This window comes from Drosophila arizonae, chromosome 5 (genome assembly GCF_054131065.1).
Source record: "Drosophila arizonae isolate 15081-1271.41 chromosome 5, UAZ_ARI_1.0, whole genome shotgun sequence".
Lineage (NCBI taxonomy): Eukaryota > Metazoa > Arthropoda > Insecta > Diptera > Drosophilidae > Drosophila > Drosophila arizonae.
In genome coordinates, this window is record NC_142925.1 from 4,001,439 (window position 1) to 4,021,532 (window position 20,094).

General features: G+C 33.9%; 1 protein-coding gene across 2 annotated transcripts in view; it reads right to left on the reverse strand.

Moving 5' to 3' along the window:
• LOC108615542 (uncharacterized) overlaps window positions 1-20,094 on the reverse strand; it is a 70,962-nt gene that overhangs the window by 9,297 nt on the left and 41,571 nt on the right. The window contains exon 3 of one of the 2 annotated variants that reach the window (XM_089471861.1): window positions 3,107-3,184. The exons of the other annotated variant lie outside the window; for it this stretch is intronic. Within the exon in view, the coding sequence (XP_089327987.1) occupies window positions 3,107-3,184 (78 nt within the window). The remainder of the gene's footprint in view (window positions 1-3,106; window positions 3,185-20,094) is intronic. 2 annotated transcript variants of the gene reach the window in all.

The window sequence follows — 20,094 nt, forward strand, 5'->3', positions numbered from 1 at the left end:
AGTTTGAGCTCGTGCTCAAGGAGCAATGCGAGCACCAGAATTTGAACTTTCTATATAGATTTGCTCTAGAGATAAACTATATTATATTAGTTATATTGTTAGTTACATTATAAATTATGTAATTAGTTATATAAGCTGTTATCTTTATATGCATGCTTTCAATATCATTCAAAAATTTTTGTAATTTACTTTTTTCTACTTTGGCATTTTTTTCAGTGTACATTTGTATATTAATGATTATTAAACGTATTACATAGCATATCATTTCTTATATTCATTTATTAATATTATATATTATACACATTCTAACGTATTCATATAAACATATTGACTATATAGCCCGCTTTTTTTTTTACAGTGCAATAACATTCTTATATACCAAAATAAAAACAAGAAAAACCCTGCCACAAGGCTGTTTTCTAGACATTCCAACAACAACAACAACACTTTAGACATGGTCGAGGCTATTTTAGTTACTTGATTTATTTGTGGCTATTACTGTTGTTGTTGCTGTTGTTGTTGTTGTTGTTGCTACTGGTGCTGCTTTATGTGCCAACGAAAGTGCGATTCACAGCTTGGCCATCGCCAGTTCCAATTCCAATTCCAATTCCAATTCCAATTCCAATAGCAATACCAAAATCGAATCAAATCGATTCGAATTCGTATTCAATTGAATTGAATTGAATTGAATTCTAGCGCGCCTTCCACACGATGCAAATGAGGCTTAATTATTATGCCGGGCTTGGCAGCAAGTGCCAAATTGAAACCGGTTCGACCGACATTTCAAATACGTGTATACGCGCCGGACTACAATTCAATTATACAACTAGACGGGCGGTACATAAAGGGGCGACGCGAAGCGACCGTTTGAGCCAAGTCAAAACCTTGTTTAGAGCCAGGCCAAGACGCCAACAGCAACAACAACAACAACAACACAAAGATTCACTTGCGGTTTTATTATATTTTTTAATTTTTTTTTTTTGGCATAGTTTCACATACCTTTGGCTTAGTGGGCGGCGAGGCGTGGCTTGACGGCCTTTGCCGGACATGAAGCGAAAATGAAAGTGTAGCCGTACACTGCGAGAATTTGGAAGTGTGACGGAAGTGAATTTTTGGTGACTTTGATAAGAGAGCTGTCTAGGGGCGGAGGTAGAGGTAGGCTCTGCCACTACCTCGGCTCCTGCCACTGCCTTTACCTCCGCTTCTATCTCTTACCTCTAATTCGGGCTCTACCTCCACTCCTGACCCTACTTCCACTTTTATCTCTTGCCTCTACCTCCGCTCCTGCCACTGCATCTACCTCCGCTTCTATCTCTTGCCTCTACCTCGGCCTCTACCTCCACTCCTACTACTGCTCTACCTCTACCTCAGTCTCTGCTTCTGCCTCTGCCTCTACCTCATCTCTACCTCTGCCCCCGTTCCTATCTCTTGCCTCTACTTTGGCCTCTATCTCTTACTCTACCCTCCGCTTCAATCTATGGCCTCTACTTCTGCTTCTACATCCATCCCTGTCCCTACCTCTGCCATGTCTTATTACAGGGTATCCACTAGCTTAGTACGTCAACGCTTGGTCTGTCTAGATACTATTGATGTGGCTTTCGTTTGACGTCGTTTCGTTTCTGTATTAGTTTTCAGTTAATCTTGACCCGACGCTACGCAAAACGTGACCAGGTGAGCTGCCAGGTGTAAGGGGCGTCCATGGTGCGACACATACGCGAGTCTATATTTACGACAATAGCACGACACCAAAAATAAATTTGAATAATTAAATTACTTTTGTGTGTGTGCGTGTGTATTGTTCCGTTTTTTGCGCTTTCTGCTTTTTCTTTTTCTCTCTATCTCTCTCTCTCTCTCTCTTTATCATTAGCTGCGCTTCTTCGTTGCGCTGCATTTTTATGCCTAAATTTAGATAACAGAAAAAAACACAAAAAACTGTATTGGGACAGAGACTGAGACAGTTATATAATCTACACACACACACACACACACACACACAAAAAACTCTCTAATTGATCAATGAAGACACACACACACGCACACACCAAACAATTTGTCATTAAAAATTATTATATCTTGTGAAAATGAGTAAGCAGGCTATAAATGTTCGTGTTGAAAGGTACAAAATGGGCGACACTATAAATTTTAGATATTCCTGAAGACTAACTGACTAGATTTGGTCTCACTTTGTTGGTCTATATATTTGCTGCTGCTTGATTGAGTTATAGGTCTCTCATGGTATCAATCATGATTTTATTCAGGATCAACTGAAGAGTTTTATCGGATAATTATAAAAAATTGAATATGTTATCTGATCTCTCGTCTCTCTTTTAGCTACTCCCTATATATTCTAATCTGCCTCCTTCTACTTCTTGTCATATTCATAAATTAAAATAGTACAAGGTATTCTTACTTTTTGCTATTTAGCACTGTGTGAAAAATTTAATTGCAGAGTTCATAACCAGAAAAAAACCAACAAAAATTATGGCTAGGAACAATAAAAACCCGCTAAATAATTTGCATCGATTGCCATAAAAAAATTAATTAGAAAGTAAAAAAAAAACAAAAATAGTATTAAAAATTTAGCATATAAACAAATTAGAATCAACCTAATTGTAGCTATGCAAATTATATGGAATTGGACTAAAAATATGCATGAGTATCTACATACAGACATAGATTATATATATATTATAAATATTAGTCAGACATCAAATAGACTTTGCATTTTGATCTCATTTATGGGTAGTACAGAAGAATGTGAATGTTAGATGGAATAGATCTATTCACTTGTCAAATTCCTTTTGCATTACATAAGTATTATACCTAAAGGAATACCTCTATTTATAAGTCTATCTATCCTTAACATTTATGTACATCATGCTCAATTCTTTCATCAAAGCTTTTGTTTGTTTCGCTACATTTTGGGCAATGGAAAAATGTTGGCCTCTGTTAAGATCGGACAGCAAACAGATTCTTATGCAAATAGAGGTGTGCAAATTGTGAACGCATTTGTGCAAATATTTTTAAATATTATTATTATACTAGCTCTAGTTGTTGTTTCTTATATGCCATCAGTTTCGTTTTCAGTTCGATTTGTGTACATTACCAACAAACAGGTGTCGACAGTTGCCTGTGTGTGTGTGTGTGTGTGTGTGTGTGTGTGTGTGTGGATAGCGTTATTTACCTGCAATTGAAAACGAAAGATAAGTTAAAAAGGCAAATTCCAAGAAGCATTTCTTGTATCTCTTAATAACTAGCAATAGCAACAAACATTCGATTGCCTTGGGCCAGCCAAAATGTGGGAGTGTAATAGAAAATGCGATAAGAATTAGTTTTCATTTGTGTGCGTAAGGCAATATTGGTCTCATTCCTTAGCTTAATTGTTTTGGCTGAGCTGTAATTCTCAATTAGTTCAGGCATTGCTCAAGTGCAAAGGATCAATATTACAGAGCTGTAAATATTGTCCCATCTATATAAGTTATATATTATGGCTTCTGTTTTGTCTCTATATTTCATTCATTATTCATTACGAATCCGTTTGTATATCTATATCTTTTATCTCTACATCCAATTTCTTAGCTCTTTCTATAGCTCATCAGCTTTCTCTCATAAGCTCATCAAGTTTCTTAATCTATTTTATGTAGTCCTTTCTATCTGGCATTGTCCTTCTCGCTCTTTGTTATTCCACTTATATATATTTTTCTTTTCTTTTAGTCTTCTCTTTCCCCAAACGTCCTCTTTTCTCTTTCTTCTAGATTTTTTTAGATCATTCCATCTCTCCCTCTGTCATACTTTATTTCTTTGATGCAGCATCTAGAAATAATAAGTCTTTCCTTATCTACATATTCCTTGCTATTTCGTTTTCTCGCTAATTCTAAATATTTCTAACTCGAACCCTCATCTCTCACTCTATCATACTCTCCTTCATTGATGCTGTATCTCGCTTGCTCTCTCTCTTTACTTATGTTCTTCTCTGATAAACTTATGCAATAACTTCTATTCCATCTTGTTTTCTAATTTATTACTCCTTCTGTTTAAACAGCTTGCATTGTTGAAATATTTCTAATTCTCAATTTGCATTCTAATTAATTGAGATATCTTCAATTATTATTTGGTAGAAATACCATAAATAGCCAACAGCTGTTTACTTACGCCAGAAAACGAAATAGGGCTTCGGGTTCGATTGTCGCTTAAAGCAAACTTTCAGAATCGAAGCTAAGAAAACAATTTGCTAATGTGATGACAATAGAAAAAGAAGAAAACGAAAACGAAAACGAAGAAAATAACAATTGTAGTTGTTATGGCCTATGCAATCGCCTGATTAGATTGCGACTTTTTAGTTGGAAGCAATAATAATTATCGTGATCACGTTTATAATTACAAAGTGAAGGCGCTGCAACCGATGTAACTTTCATATATACCTACTATAGCTATAGCTATAGCTATATACATATATATACCTATAGCACTTTTTGTGCGGGGATGTAAACTAATATGTCAAGTTCAATTAGATTGTTGCATCAACTCAGTTAGTCAATTCTCCCAGGAAGCAATTGATAGCACTGACAGCCCCCCGAGAGCATTTGTGGCACGAAATCATCATTTATCAATTTATCAATTTTTCAATTTTTCAATTTTTAATTACAATACAGAGAGGCGGGCGCCAGCTCGCATGACAATCGACTACGCAATTAAAACTATATTAAAAAGTAAAGGTAAACAAAACAGAGAGAAATCAATGCTAGAACGAGCTCGAAAACTTGAGTTGAAGTGGCAAAATCTTTAAGTTGATGAGTAGACAAATAAGATGAAGTTGAAAACATAGATTTACGGCTGTATAAAAAAAACCCAACAAGAGCATATGTAGCTAGACTCAAAAATTTCCCGTCTAGCCACTATTTTTATGAACCACCATACAATTTTTAAAAAAAATTTGAAGTCTCGCTTTAAAACGGCTTTAGCTTGAAAGGGAACTATTCTACATATCGATTACATTATTTTTATTAAAGATACTAAACATGTTCCCTAGAGATTAATTTAAGAATTTGAAGAGAGCTGAAATATAGGATTTTTAGAAACTGTATCAATAGATCATATATTGTTTTATACTTTCTTAAGCAAATCTTGAACTGAAGTTTAGTGTACTCCATAAATAAGGGATTATAGCTTAGAAAGTACAAGAAATTCGCATAAACATCTATTTCAACCCCACCCCCCACATAGAGCTCTCATTTATGTTGAGAGTTGTCTCAAGACATCCTATTCACGGATATACACAGCTGACAAAGTATCTATCTTTCACCTCTAAAAGCAGTTTTTAATGTAAGCATAGAGTATTTCTCTATTTCGGAAATCAATCACAGACATTAGGCACGGAGAAGAGCTACAGATACTCATCTGTCATTTTATAGCTGTAATTACAAGCTGCATGACATTTCGTCAAGTCACGCCATAAAACAATGGGAACCGAACAAAACAGAACACAAAAGCAGAATTAAATAGAGAAAAAAAAAAAAAAAAACAAATAAACAAACAAAAACAAATAATAATATCAAAGCCAAAACGTGCAATACGCAATTAAACTTTAGAATTAGACAAAAACAACAACACAGCAATAAATAAATACTAAAGAGTTTATACGGCATATAGGTAATCGTTTAATTATATTCAACAATTGCATAGACCTTCCCCAGCTGCTTCGGCAAAATAATTGTCTTAAAGCCGAGCCACGTGTCACACATCTCTAATGGAATGCAAAGTGAAGCGAGAAGTGAAGTTACAGATGCATAGATTACTTCCAGATACAAAGGTATATGCATATCTAGATCTAAATGCATATGGTTACACTGAATGTTGAGCGAAAGGCTCTCAAGCTCTATCTATCTCTCTTTGTCTCAGTAACTCTTATTGTTGCTTGTATCCAATTTCTGCTTGAACTCTTTGGGAATTATAAATGCATTTAGTTCAAATGGCTTTGACTGTACTTTTGGCACTTTATATATTTATTGCTACCTACTATATACATTTATATACTCATTACTATATATATTTAGTACTCTCCGTCAACTTCATACTTTACTCTTTTATTGTCTTCACCTTTCATCAGTTCTATATGAAATTGAAAACAACTTTAAACGCAACTCAATATATTACAAAAATTCTATAAAGCTTGCTTTCAAAAAATACTTGAAAACAACAAGTTTTAGTTGCAAGCTAGTTTATATAGCGTGTTTAGAAAATAAATGGGCACAGATGCCAGCTAAGCAATAAACAAAATATTGTATTGCACAAAAACTGAAAAATTGTCAGCTGGATTCAATAAATGTAGTCGAGTAAAACAACTGTTTCAACAATATCAAAGAGTCGGCAAATAAGTGTGTGTGTGTGTGCTCAAGTTCTAGATTCTATATGCCAAGCCATATTATACGATTATATGATATGCATTATATAAGAATAAAAAAAAGTGCTTAAATATGTAATATAAAATAAAGAGTTCTGAAAAATATATTAAAACTGCAAAACATTTTATAGCACGAGTCTAAAAAAAAGCGTGAAACACGATTTTAGAAAGTATATGAATATATAATGACAAGAGAAGTAAGATGAACTGAACCTATATATGTACATATATATTTATATATCAATCGTTCTATAACCAGCTTCGATTACCTTGACTCTGCCCTCAAATCAAATACATATATAATTGTCAATAGGTGTGACAAGCCTATAGACGAGATGATGCTTCAATTAGCAATACCGACAAGCAGCTGTCTCACCTTTTAGACGACTGATTAGTAATAACCAATACATACATATATATATGAATATTATAATGAAACATCTCTCTATATATATAAAATCTTTTTCATTACAGCCCACTCAAGCAATTGCTGCGTTGAGTGTGTGTGTGTGTGTGTGTGTGTGGTATGTGGGCTAACTATATATGTACTTGTGTGTGTTCTGCTATAAATATGCCGATGAATTTTGCTATAGCTATTAATATATTTGTTGTGCGATATCTATATCTCGATATACACATATATATATATATATATGTATATTTGCCTGACTAATGCCTAAGAATCTGGGGATTGCCGCTGCCAACACGTGTTGCCTGCCTGCATATGATTTATGCATTTTTTTCATGATTGAGTTAAGTGACTTTCACAGCAAAAGAGGGAGATAGACATAGACAGAGAGAGGCCGTAGAGCTTGGCTTGACTACATACATACATATATATATATATATGTATATATATTTATTTGTGCCATCTTTGTAAATTTATTGTTTAAATTTAATTTTTTTATTATTTAATTTACGTTATATTATTTTTGTTGTTGTGATTTTGCTTCTTTCTTTCGCTTGTCAGCGCAAAATGTCAAGACGCGACGTGAGTTTATTGCACTCGAATTGTGTGAAAGAGATAGCTGCAGGCATATGGCCATTGGTCAGCCTGTTGGTGCGAGAGAGCTGCAGCTAGCCGGCAACAGCTTTCAAATATATATGAAGTCCGGCGTTAAGTGCTGGCACAAACAATTTTTACGGTTCATAAATGGACTTGCACACACACACTGCATATATAGTATAGCTATATACTTATAGCATATATACTATATAGTACAATTCACTTATCAACATCAATCACAGCCCAAAGGTTCATTAGACTAAGGCCCAAGTCAAGCTTTTCAGCACGTGCAAAGCCTAACGCAATGACAGATAGAGAGGGGGAGGGTGGGGGGGGGGGGGGGGGTGTGTGCAAACTCAACACTAAAACAATATTATATATGGTAGCTATTTTAATTTTCTAAATTGATGTCGTTGCACAAAAAGTTGAGCTTAAAGTATATCTCGTGATCTCAGTCCCTCTCCACTCTCCCCCTCTATACAATATGATTGCTTAAGGTAGTTGAGAATTATACTTGAATTTATTAAGCAGAGCTTTATGCAATTTTCAGTGATTCCACTAATTTTTGTTTGGATATTAAAAATTTTGTTTCCTATTCTCTCTCTTTCTCTCTCTCACCCTCTTAAGATCCGCCTCGCTTAAGCTCTATTTTTAGCTAGCTGTTCTATTGTTTCCCCATTCAATCAACTCAAATTTATACAAACTTTTATATTTCATTAGCATCTCAACTCGTATTATAAACCACAAATTTCTAGTTTTTTTTAATGAACACAACCACATAAGCATACTATATATATAGTTTATATGTATACATGATATACATTATACTATTTTCATTCAGCACATCTAGCTTGTATAATCAATTTCTTTGCTGCGGGTCAAACTATGTCTACTTGACGTGTTTGAATTTCCGATTAGGCTATCTCGCAATCCACTGAACTGCATTACAAATTTTGAATTTTTTTTTTTCACTCTTTTCTTTTTGATTTTTTTATTAACATAATAATTTCGACAATATTGTGTACACACTCCCCAACTTCAATGTGGCGCACAGCCTAGCCGGCCCTACTGTTCGCCCTGCCCCGCCCCGCCCCGACTCCTGCTGTCTCGATTCCTTTCGTAACTATGCAAAGTCTATGAATTTTCGTAATTTCACTTTCTTTCGACGTGCGGCGCTGCGGACTCTCTGCTGGCTACGTGCCATTAAAAATTGGCTATGGCCATCAAAATGAAAAAGCAACAATAACAAAAAACAACAACAACAACAAAAACTTTATAACGAGTATTATGTAATCCGGCCTCATTTGCCCCGTTGAACTACCGACAGTGACGACAATAAGTAAGTGCATCGAATTATATTACGAGCACAAAAAAAAAAAGAAGAAAGAGAAACGAGAAACGAGAAAAAGCTCGACTGGTAAACCTATTTGATATACTTAATACAAAATAGGAGCAGTCAGTGTAATTCGAACTGAAAGCTCGAACTATTTTCAAAAAGCTCTGCCTTAGAATTCGCAAACAGTTTAGGCCAAACTGAGAGCCAAATGACCTTGTGGCAGAATTTTGGCTATCTTCAACTTGAGCTTGAATCTCTTGACTAATGAGTGGCCAAAGGAAGCATCGCTGCTGTCCAATCAACATAAATCACAATTTCCATGTACTCTATTTATAATGCTTGCTGCTTCCGTTCAGACAAGATTCATATATAATTAGAATCAAAGCATAAAAGGCGCATAAACAAATTGAAAACGAAACGAAATCGAAATCAAAATCGAAATTGAATTAATTAAACGAAGAAATAAATAACAAACCAAACACACATTATCAACAGACACTCGAGATCAAATGAAGAAGAGGAAGATGAAGAACAAGACAAGAACACGACGATTACGTAATTCTGTCCATTAAGACAATGAATAAGGTAAGGTAAAAATATCAAATAGGGTATGAAAAAAAAACACACACACACACACAGAAATATTTATTTTTGCGCACTCTGAAGTGTAACAAATTGTGAAAAAGACAACCCACGACTTTTTATACCCTGGAAATTGGATAGCCAGGGAAGATTGTTAGTGCTGAAATACAGTATATGGGTGACTGGGAGCTTGACTGAGCCCCATAAGTTCAGCCTTTCTGTATATCTCTCTGACAGTCTCGATTAAGAACATATCGATTAAAATTATCTATGAAATCGATTAAAATAGATAAACAACAACAACTATTTCAGCATATCCATTTCCATTTAAAAAACTATTGGTCATCATGTTAACTATGGAGTTTCTCTTTAGAGTCTAAACATATCCTATATTGTATATCTGTCCCCATTCCATTCCATTTCATACTCATTTGAAATTTTCGCGGTATCTGCTAGTCGTTCACTCCCCCTCCCACAAAACTATAGCACTCGTTATTTGTATTTGTTTCTAGTTGAACGAATTGCTTATTGTCAGCTCTTGAGAAATTTTTAATTGGTACTCCTCGATAGACTCCCAGACATCTATATATTTATATCTATATATTTATATTCATATGTATGTGGGCCGGCTCTTAAGCTATAAATTTTAATCGGCTTATGGCAGAAATTGTGCTGAAGGCAGTGGAGCGCAGTAGCTGATGCAGCCCCCCACACACACACTTATATTTTCTATATTATATTATATTATTAAAAATAGAAATTCAATTTCAATTATAGTTCTCTGCGAACTCGAAGCTTAAGCCACTTAGCTGAATACCGAGAGCTGCGAGAAGTACTCAAGTGCATCCATCAGATACAACAAAACACAAAATTGGATTACGGCGAAGCGTGTTCCGGTTCGCTATAGTCGAGTTGAGTGATTTTTTTTTCCTTCTCGTTTTCGATATACTTTTTTTCTCCTTTTTTTGCTTGCTTAGCTCTTTTTTCGTTTTTTTTTTTTTTTTTTTTTTTGCTTTACTTTGCATCTCATGCTTGATTTATGATGCTCAACACATTACGCATACGCCACGTGCGGCGACAACGACGTTGACTGTGACGTTGACTGTCGCATAAATTGCAACCGTAGAGATTCTTTTCTTTTTTTCGTTTAGGGCTTTACCTGAATGTATAAGAAATGTAAAATGTTAAAGATATGTTATTCAGTCAATGTATGCTCAAAATTTGTTGAAGAACTTGTGAGGTTACAAAACTCTTTTTGTATTTCGTCTTCATGCATGTCTCCACTAGGTATCTTTTATACTATATAGCTAGATTTACTTTAGGATTTCGATACGTTGGTTATATGGTCTTTAGTCAGTTATATAATCCATACTAAAGGTATAGCTCCACTTCCCCTCCCTCTTCTTCGTTAATCAGTATTTCTTGTTGCATTTTAAACACTTTTCCCTTAACAATTCGAAGCGTGCACGCTGCATGCTTACGCAGAGTATTTCACACGGCCTTAAACTGAATTTCGTTAACTTCAATTCTTATACTAAGCGAGCAGCATATATACACATACATGCATCTATATAGCTTTTGTTTTACTGCAAAAAAGTGTCTGCCTGTGGCTATTGCCTTTGCGAAAAGTTCATTCAACGCGTCGCGCATTTTTTTTTTTTTTTTGCAGACTTTGCTACGGTTTGTTCGTTGCGCTTTAGTTGGTCTCTGTGTCAGTCGAACTTTGAAAAATGCCAGGCTATATATACACACATACACACACACATACATTTGTATATGTGTGGCAATGTGGCAAACATTCTACACACACAGTTGCAGTAGCCGCAACTGCGCTTCGTTTGATTTCAACAAAGTGAAAGGAGTTTTTCGTTTATTTTATTTTTTTCACAAACATTTATCTTGCTTCTTTTTTTTTATTTTTTTATTTGTAATGCATTTTTAAAATTATTTATTATTTATAATTTTTTCGTTGCCTAAAATAATTGGCTTTAAATATTTCGGCAATGTTAAATAAGTGTTATGAATAGCTTCCTTGAGAGCTACGAGCTACGAATTGAGCATATTTTTTATAGACGGAAGTGCACGACTTGTTGATGCCTTGAAGCCTGTGCCCTGAAGTTGGAGTATGACAGCAATAGGGTTGAGATATTCAAAATACGTATACTTGATATTAAAGGTGAGCTTTAGCAGAAAATAGGTTTTCTAAGTCTCAAAAGGTAAAAGCTATGCTTAAATAACTGAAATTATTAATCGATTTTTATCGATTTCTTGTAAAAAGTTATACTTTGCTACTATATAACGCAAACTAGACAAATGACTTTAGTCTATAGATCTTCTATATGCCAAAAAATTTATACAGAGACAAATTGGGTTGTCTAGTTTTTTAGATATAGTTTTCAAGTTTCAGCATGCATGATTCCGCTTCGATTCCAAATCAAAGTTATCGATGAATTGAAATAAACTAAAACTAAACATGAGGTCTTTATTTCCATCAAGGCTCTGACTCTAATACTTGCAGAGAAAACTTCTACAAACGATTAAACAGACGGAGAGTTAGGAGAGAAAGCTAAAAATATCAAAACTCAGAGATCGACTCTGGATCCGACTTCTCTTCAAGTATATACATTAATAAACTTAACTTACCTCAACCCAAGCTCATTTTATCTGCTCTAAACATTTTCCACACTAACAATATACCCCACATCTAAGCATTTTCAACAAAGGGGCATCAAAACGTGCCCACCGAATTTGTAGATCAATTTGATTGCATTTATTTTTTTTTATTTTTTTATTTTTATTTTTTTTATTTTTTTTTTTAGGCTGAAGCGAGTTTCAGTAGGCGTCGTTGCTCAGTGAAAGGCAGCAAGAAAAGGGCTTCAAAAGTGGGCTGAGAAATAATGAGCAGTCTGGCGCTGCGAATTGAGTAATTATTTTATACTCCTACTCCTACTTCTACTCCTACTCCTACTGTTGCTGTCTCTGTATGTGATTATTTCGTATTGTTTTCGATATATAATATATATAATTTGCTATATGCCATCATATCGGCGTTGTTTTTGTGGGTGCTGGACATTGCGTGTCACAACGGGTCAGTCATTAAAAGCGATTTTGCTTTTTTATTTTTTTGTTTTTTAATGTTTTTATTTGTTTTTTATGATGATGCACATCATGCAAAAAGCATGTTGAACTTTAGCGATAACACGCAGCATCGGCAGCAGCAACTGTTGCTGGTGAAAATGAGCAATTGAACAACGCTTTTCACTTAGCAAACAAACAAACAAACAACAATTGCCAATGCCCAACCCCAAAAGCAGTTTCAACCAAAAACATAAAAAATACAAAACAAAAACTCAACCACAAAGCTGTTGCTGTTGCTGTTGCAGTTGCAGTTGCTGTGGCAATTGAATGCCTCAACAGCAGCAGCAACAACAACAACAAAATATGAGCATGCACCATACAACAAGCTGCATGTGTGTGTCTGTGTGTGTGCGTGTGTTTGTGTTTGTTACAATGCCCCCAAGTCATGCACATGCACATGCCAAACCATTGCGCCACAATCAACAACAACAACAACAGCAGCAGCAGCAGCAACCACCTGATTGCAACTGCAACTCGTGAGATTCAGCCTCAAGTTGCATTTGCGGCCAGCCAGCAGCTAGATATTTAGACTTAAACTTTTAATATTGCCAAGCTTTCATTATCTATCTATCGCCAATTAAATCTTTTATTTAACTGATGCAAACTCAAATACAAGTTTTCCTCAAGAAAGTTGCACAGTAAATTTAAACTTAAAACTTTTAAAAATCTATTTGATTGCATTTCATAGGAAAATAAATTGTTTGTAAAACTTATAAATTCGTTAACATTTAAAATATTGTTAGCAATATATTTTACATTTTTTTTAAGAAAACAATGTTTTTTTTTTTCTTTTAAATTACAAAAATCTGTTAATTTATTAGCAAGACATTTTTTTAATTAAAAAAAAAAAACTGTTTATTTTTTAGCAAGGCATTTTTAATTTTTTTTTTTTACAAAAATAATTTTTTATATTTATTTTTATTATTATCAGGATAATTATTCATTGATTTTTAACAAAAAATTATATAAATATTTTGTAAATTTTATATCAAAAGTCTTTGGTTAAAATTATTTAATAAATTGAAGTCTTTGTAAATAAATTTTTCAAATTTATAATTTTTATATTTAATAAATTTTGTTTTTACTTTTGATTATTCAATATTATTAAAATTGACATTGATATTAAATAATAATTATAATAAATATTTAAATATTTTTTGCCTTATAATAACTTTATCTTTTCTAAATTAAAAATAAAATTTTTTTGTTCTAAAAAAAATATTTTATTTTTCTACAACTTATTTAATTATAGCTTACTTCATATTTATTATTTTATTTAAATTTTATTTTAACCTTTTCTTTAATTATCAATTAATTTTGTTAGGTTTTGCATCATAAAAGAAAGAGCGAAAGAGACGCGCCCATTGTCGGCATTTGCTAATGAGGCTTTGTTGCTTGCTATCGATAACAGTTCATTAGCTTGTCTATCGATAACAATGGCCGGCTAATAAAGCTAATGCTTATCGTTTGTCGGCATTTGCATTTGCCCATCTTTTTATGCTTTTTCTTTCTACTAAGCGGCATGAAAGTGAAATCTTTTGGAAACGCGCTTTTCTTCACAGTATTTGTTGCTGTTGTTGTAGTTGTTGTTGTTGTGGCCAAAAATTTTACAACAGCCACAAAAACAAACAGAAAATAATAATAAAGAGACGAAAAAGAAACGCAACAACAACTATTTGCGGTTATTGAATTGAGTTTTTTTTTTCTTTTTTTTTTTGCTTCATCTTCTCTCATTCATTTAATTTCATTTCTTTTCTCTCGACTATAAACTGAGATGCTTACTTACGATTGCGGCAATTGAATAATATTCAAATGATTCAGAGACTATTCAAATATGTTTTCGAGCGATTCAGCGAGCAGTGGAATTAGCTTACCTGCAAATAGAAGAAGACAAAATATGCAAAACGCAGGCGTCAATAAACAGTTTATTCAAATCATTCAAATTACATACGAAATCAATTGACAACAAGTGAAGAAGTGGAGCTAAATCGGCAAGCCGAATATGAAATGCTCTTTGTATTAGATTTTGGGCATTGAAATTTGGCAAAAGATCATTATAATAAATTTGATTTAGCTGAATATTATAAAAGATCTATATTCTTATAGATCAGTATATATAATACAGTTTTATATAATATTATCAAAATCATTTTCATCTAAAGACTCGAACACATACCATACCAAGAGCTCAGTTCTTCAAAAACAGATCTCTCAACCCCTAGTTGAGCTGAATTTCTATACCTAGTTGCTACAACAAAAGTACACCAAGAGATCAAGAGATTAAGATATAGTTAAATATTCACCTAGGCATACTCAAACACAAATTCAATATTCTCTCTCTTCCTCTCTATAAGGAAAGAGTATTTCTAGAACGTCACCCATGTAAAAGTCAACCACAATAAACAAAAATCAACGAACAAAAGTTGAACATTAAAATAAAATTATTTACGCCGCGCGTCTAAATGTGAAATGCTATTTAAAAATATACATAAGAAAAACAAAAACAACAAGAAGAGCAGAAACATCAACAACAACAAGTTGAATGTGGCCGAAAATAAAAATCTTGAGCGCTTGGCAACTCGCTCGACTTAAGAGTGGACGCGAATTCTATTAACAAAAGAAACAAATAAAATTTAAATAAAAATTCGCATAATTTTGTGCTGCTCAAGGCAAACGAGGCGAAAAAATTTAATAAAATATAAATATAAATGAATAAACTAAATAAAAGAGTTGATTTTAATTCGTTTTGATTTTGTATACATTTTATGGCACAAACAAAAATATATAAAACTGAAAATTCTTGTTTTGGTCATCCAATTGAATTCAGTTCAAAATTTCGACAGCTTGTGCTCTAGTTTAGTTGAAAAAGAGAAAGAATTAACAATTATTTATATAGGCTCTATTTGTACAGTTGCTCCAGCTGTGTTTCACTTCTTTCATTTTCTTTGGGAGACCTATCGAAACTATTCGATTGTGCGATATGAATATTCCATATACAAAATGGGAGCATTAACAAAACATATTGCATACTATATAAAGCATGAAAACAGCTGTAGACCTCTGTAGAGAAACAGTCCCATTGAACTCGATGGCTACCAAAACTAGACTAGACTGAATATATTCAACATGTAAAAGCTCTTGAGTTATAATTTTTTATATATAGCTCTTCTTCTTCTTCTTCAGCAGCATTTTGGCAGTGGGTTTATGTAGTAGCCTCATTGAACTCGGCTGTTGTAAGAGCTAGTGTTTCAATTTTTGGCATGCAAGTTCTTTGACTGCATTTCTTTAAATAAATTTTTATATGCATATGGTAGACACTTGGTAACCAATGTAACCTCATTGAACTCGATTACTATGCAAGCTAGAGTTTTCTTTTTTGGTATGCGAGCTCTTCAAGTGCGTTTCTGTAAATATATTTCAATGTGCCATAGCATTGACCCTTGGCTATCATTGGAACTCGAAATAACCTCAGTGAACTCAGCTACTGTTCAAGCTAGAGTTTTCCGTTTTGGTGTACAATTTCTTATTGTTGACTTCTTTAAATATATTTCAGCATGCCAATGTTTATAAACCATTTGAACTGACAAAAACCTCATTGAACTTGGCTTCTACGTAGACTAGCTTCAAAACCTTTTAGTTTTTAGTTCACATTGAATATTCAGATCATAGCAAAAAAAAAACTTAGCAGTAAAAAGTAAATAAAAGCAGTTGCTGATGAACAAATAAGTTTTTGTTTATGTTTAATTAGGCATTTGATTTGTTTCTAAATAGATGCATGTAGTTTCTATTAAGCCCAAAAGCAATCTGAGCTACTTTTAACGGTCTTTTTAGCTGTACAATAAATTAATGTTTATATTTTCTTTATGGCTGGCTGAAAATAGCTTTAAAGAGTGCCTAAATAAATATATATTGCGACCATGGCATTTACTTAGCCCCCAGGCTAAAAGATACAAATATATCTGACTAGTGAGTTTTTGATGGTGTAGCTGAACGGGTCACTGATGTGGTTCCTTTTTAAGGTCTCTCTCTCTCTCTCTCTCTCTCTCTCTCTCTCTCTCTCTCTCTCTGATTCTTAAAGTCTCCCCCCCCCCCCCCCCCCCTTTTAACAGTTTTTCTCTCTATCTAAACATAGTATCACAGACTTTTGACTTTTCTGCCCATATAGTTTCTCTCTCTCGTTATCTCTCTCTCTCTCTCGCTCTCTCTCTCTCTCTTTATCTGCCTCTGTCTCTCTCGCTCTCTATCTCAACACAGCCTTGTCTTTGTCTTCTCGCCGCTTTGGTGCTCGCTTGCGCTTGAGCTTTTGAGTGTTAATTCAATTAGCATTTGGCTTTTCATTCTGCTCTTGTCCTTAACTGACGCTTTGGCTTCTGCATACGAAAAGCAACAGCAACAACAACAACTGCGCTTAACTGCGCCCATTTGTAATTAGAACGCCGACCAACAACAACGCAAATTTTTCTTTTTTATTTCGCTGACGTTCGAGTTCGACGTCGCATTGCGTCGTATAATGTAATCAAAGTCAAATCGCGCTACACATATGTTAATGCCAAACAGTCCAATGCATATAGCCAGAGTACATACACATACAAATATACTATATGCATATGTCTAGCTATGTATCTGTATCTACGTCTGTGTCGGTGTGTTGGGGCTCACAGCTATTTAGCTGTTTAGCTATTTAGTTTGTGCATGAAATACCCGACGGACAACGCACTTGGCGACCTTCGCCGTGTACGCCGCGGCATACTCAGCTCAAGGTTAACAATCAATAACAACAAAAACAACAACAGCAGCAATAGCAGCAGCAGCATAAGTAACAAAAGCAACAACAATAGATAAAAGCGCATTAACTAGAGCAACTGCTCGGCAGCTATTCGGCTTTGCCCTCATGCATTTTCTGATAAATTCAACTCCGGCTCATTCAATGCAACAAGCAAATCCGGGTACACCCGTAGTTAAAATTATACTTTAAAACTTCTTTATTTCTATACCTATCGGAGTAAGGAATCTGAGAAAAGACGCTCACATGGAGTCAATGTATCTGTTTTAAAAACTTCTGCCTTTGAATTCTAAAAAAGAAATACCTATATAATGGATGCAGAGGAAGTTTATGGTAAGGTCAGCTGATATGGTGAGAGGTTACGCTATTCGATAATTCTCTATTTGAGTGTCATTCAACCCAGATCAAAGTAGCAAGCATCTTCATATATATTTCTGTATCTGTATCTGTATGTGTATCTGTATCTGTATCTGTATCTGTATCTGTATCTGTATCTGTATCTGTATCTGTATCTGTATCTGTATCTGTATCTGTATCTGTATCTGTATCTGTATCTGTATCTGTATCTGTATCTGTATCTGTATCTGTATCTGTATCTGTATCTGTATCTGTATCTGTATCTGTATCTGTATCTGTATCTGTATCTGTATCTGTATCTGTATCTGTATCTGTATCTGTATCTGTATCTGTATCTGTATCTGTATCTGTATCTGTATCTGTATCTGTATCTGTATCTGTATCTGTATCTGTATCTGTATCTGTATCTATATTTGTATCTGTATCTGTATCAGTATATGTATATGTATCTGTTCAGTTAGGAAATTACTTAATATTGTATTGCTATTTAATATTTATAAGTTTTTCTATATAATGATATTTCTTCGGCTTCCTTTTGTGCAACAAATACCAAAAGCTCGTGTATTTTATAACCTATTTACACAGTTGCTGTTGCCATAACGCCCACCAGGGGGAGAAAGGCTTCCATATATACATAAAACTCTTCAAAACTGTTATTGCCCAACCTCAACTTGCATTGTTTCACTACAATTGTTGCTGTTGTTGTTGTTGTTGTTGTTGATTGTGGCACTTTGTGACTTGAGGCCAAAAAAAACAAAAAATTTAATTGCACATTGCAACAAAATACAAAATACAAGAGAAATACAGATTTGCGCGCGATTCGCTTCGGGTTTTGGCTTCGTGACTTGCAAAAGCCAAAGAAACGGAAAAAAAAATCTTAAAAATTTAATGACACACACAAAAACCAGATACACACACACACACATACACACTCACACAAGTGATAATTCTTTGGCCAGCTTCAGTTTTGAGCTCCCAATTTCAGTTTTTATGTGTTTTCAGCTATTTACTTCTTATGCAAGATCCATTATAATCTATTAAATCCCAACAGAGAGCCTAGCAATTATATACATATGTATATATTTGCTCAACTTACATTTTGTCAGTAATTTTAACTGTTTCTTGCATTATCGAACGCCCCACATTTGAGCCACACTTCAGCCCCGTGCCGAGCTGCATCTATTTGCATATATTTGAGGTTTACTGTTTTTTTTATTTTTTTTTATTCGGGTTTACCTATCTGGTTAAAGGAAAATGAACAAACACACAGATAGACACCAGTTTTTAGAGCCCATAGCTAATTTGGCACAATTACTTATCGACCAAATGCAAATGTTAACAGTTTTTGGGGTGGTTTACTCTGAATATGTATCTATGCCAAGGTATGTACAGTTATATTTTCGAATTGTGCTCGAACTAGTTTGAAATTGCTTGATTTAGTTGGGAATTGTAACTGAAAAGACATTAAATTGTATACTAAGCTGAAAACATTTATGGGTGGTTTAATAGTTTTGAAATAGTTATTGAAATAGGTATGGCAACTCTTCTATATTATAAGTTGAAATTCTAGGTTTTAATATTTTTTTTGTTTTTTTGTTTTGCTTATAAAGTATCTAAATTATTGCTGAATATTTGATATTCATATATACTAAATATATTATTAATATTATATTTTATATACTAAATATAATTATCGGCAAAATTTTACAGTAAATATTTTTATTAGCGTAGCGTTGCTAAGCTCTTTAAGAAATTCAAGAAGAACCATATAAAGACGTATACTTAATGTCATTTTCAATTTCTAAATATGTATTTCTATGCCTTAATTATAGGCAGAACCTTTATATAAACTAGCTGCTTGAGATTATATATAGATATATACAAATATAAATATATATGTATGCCTATATAAAAAATATTCATGTATGCATATATATATTCATCTCCATCTCTAATTATGATTTATTCTATATTCCATACATTTCCACTTTTTTTTGGGTTGGTTTATCTTGATCTTTCTTCTATAATTTCAGCATAAATTTTGTTGTTGTTTTTGTTTTTTGTTTTTTCTTTTTTTAGCTCATAAAACAATAAGCCTAGCTGTTTGTTGGCGGCTTTATGCTGAATGACAATAGAATGAATGCGTAGGCCATTTACCTAATGCAGAGAGCTGGCTCAGATGTAAGTTGAAAAAGTGCCGCAGGCAAAGAGTTAAGATTATTTATTTGCCATATGCCAACAGCTTAAAGAACAACAGCAATAACGAGAGGAACAAGAACAAGAACAAGAAGACAGTTGGCTCGACTGCTATATCTATATATATATATGACTTTGAATGGGGTCAGATGCCAGCAAACATCAATAACGGAGCGTGTGTGCCACACACACACACACACACACACACACATACACGCACATTCATCAAAGTTTTACAGGTAGATGCTGTCCAAGCGATTGGCTAATTTAACCAAAAATAAGGTTATTCACCTCAA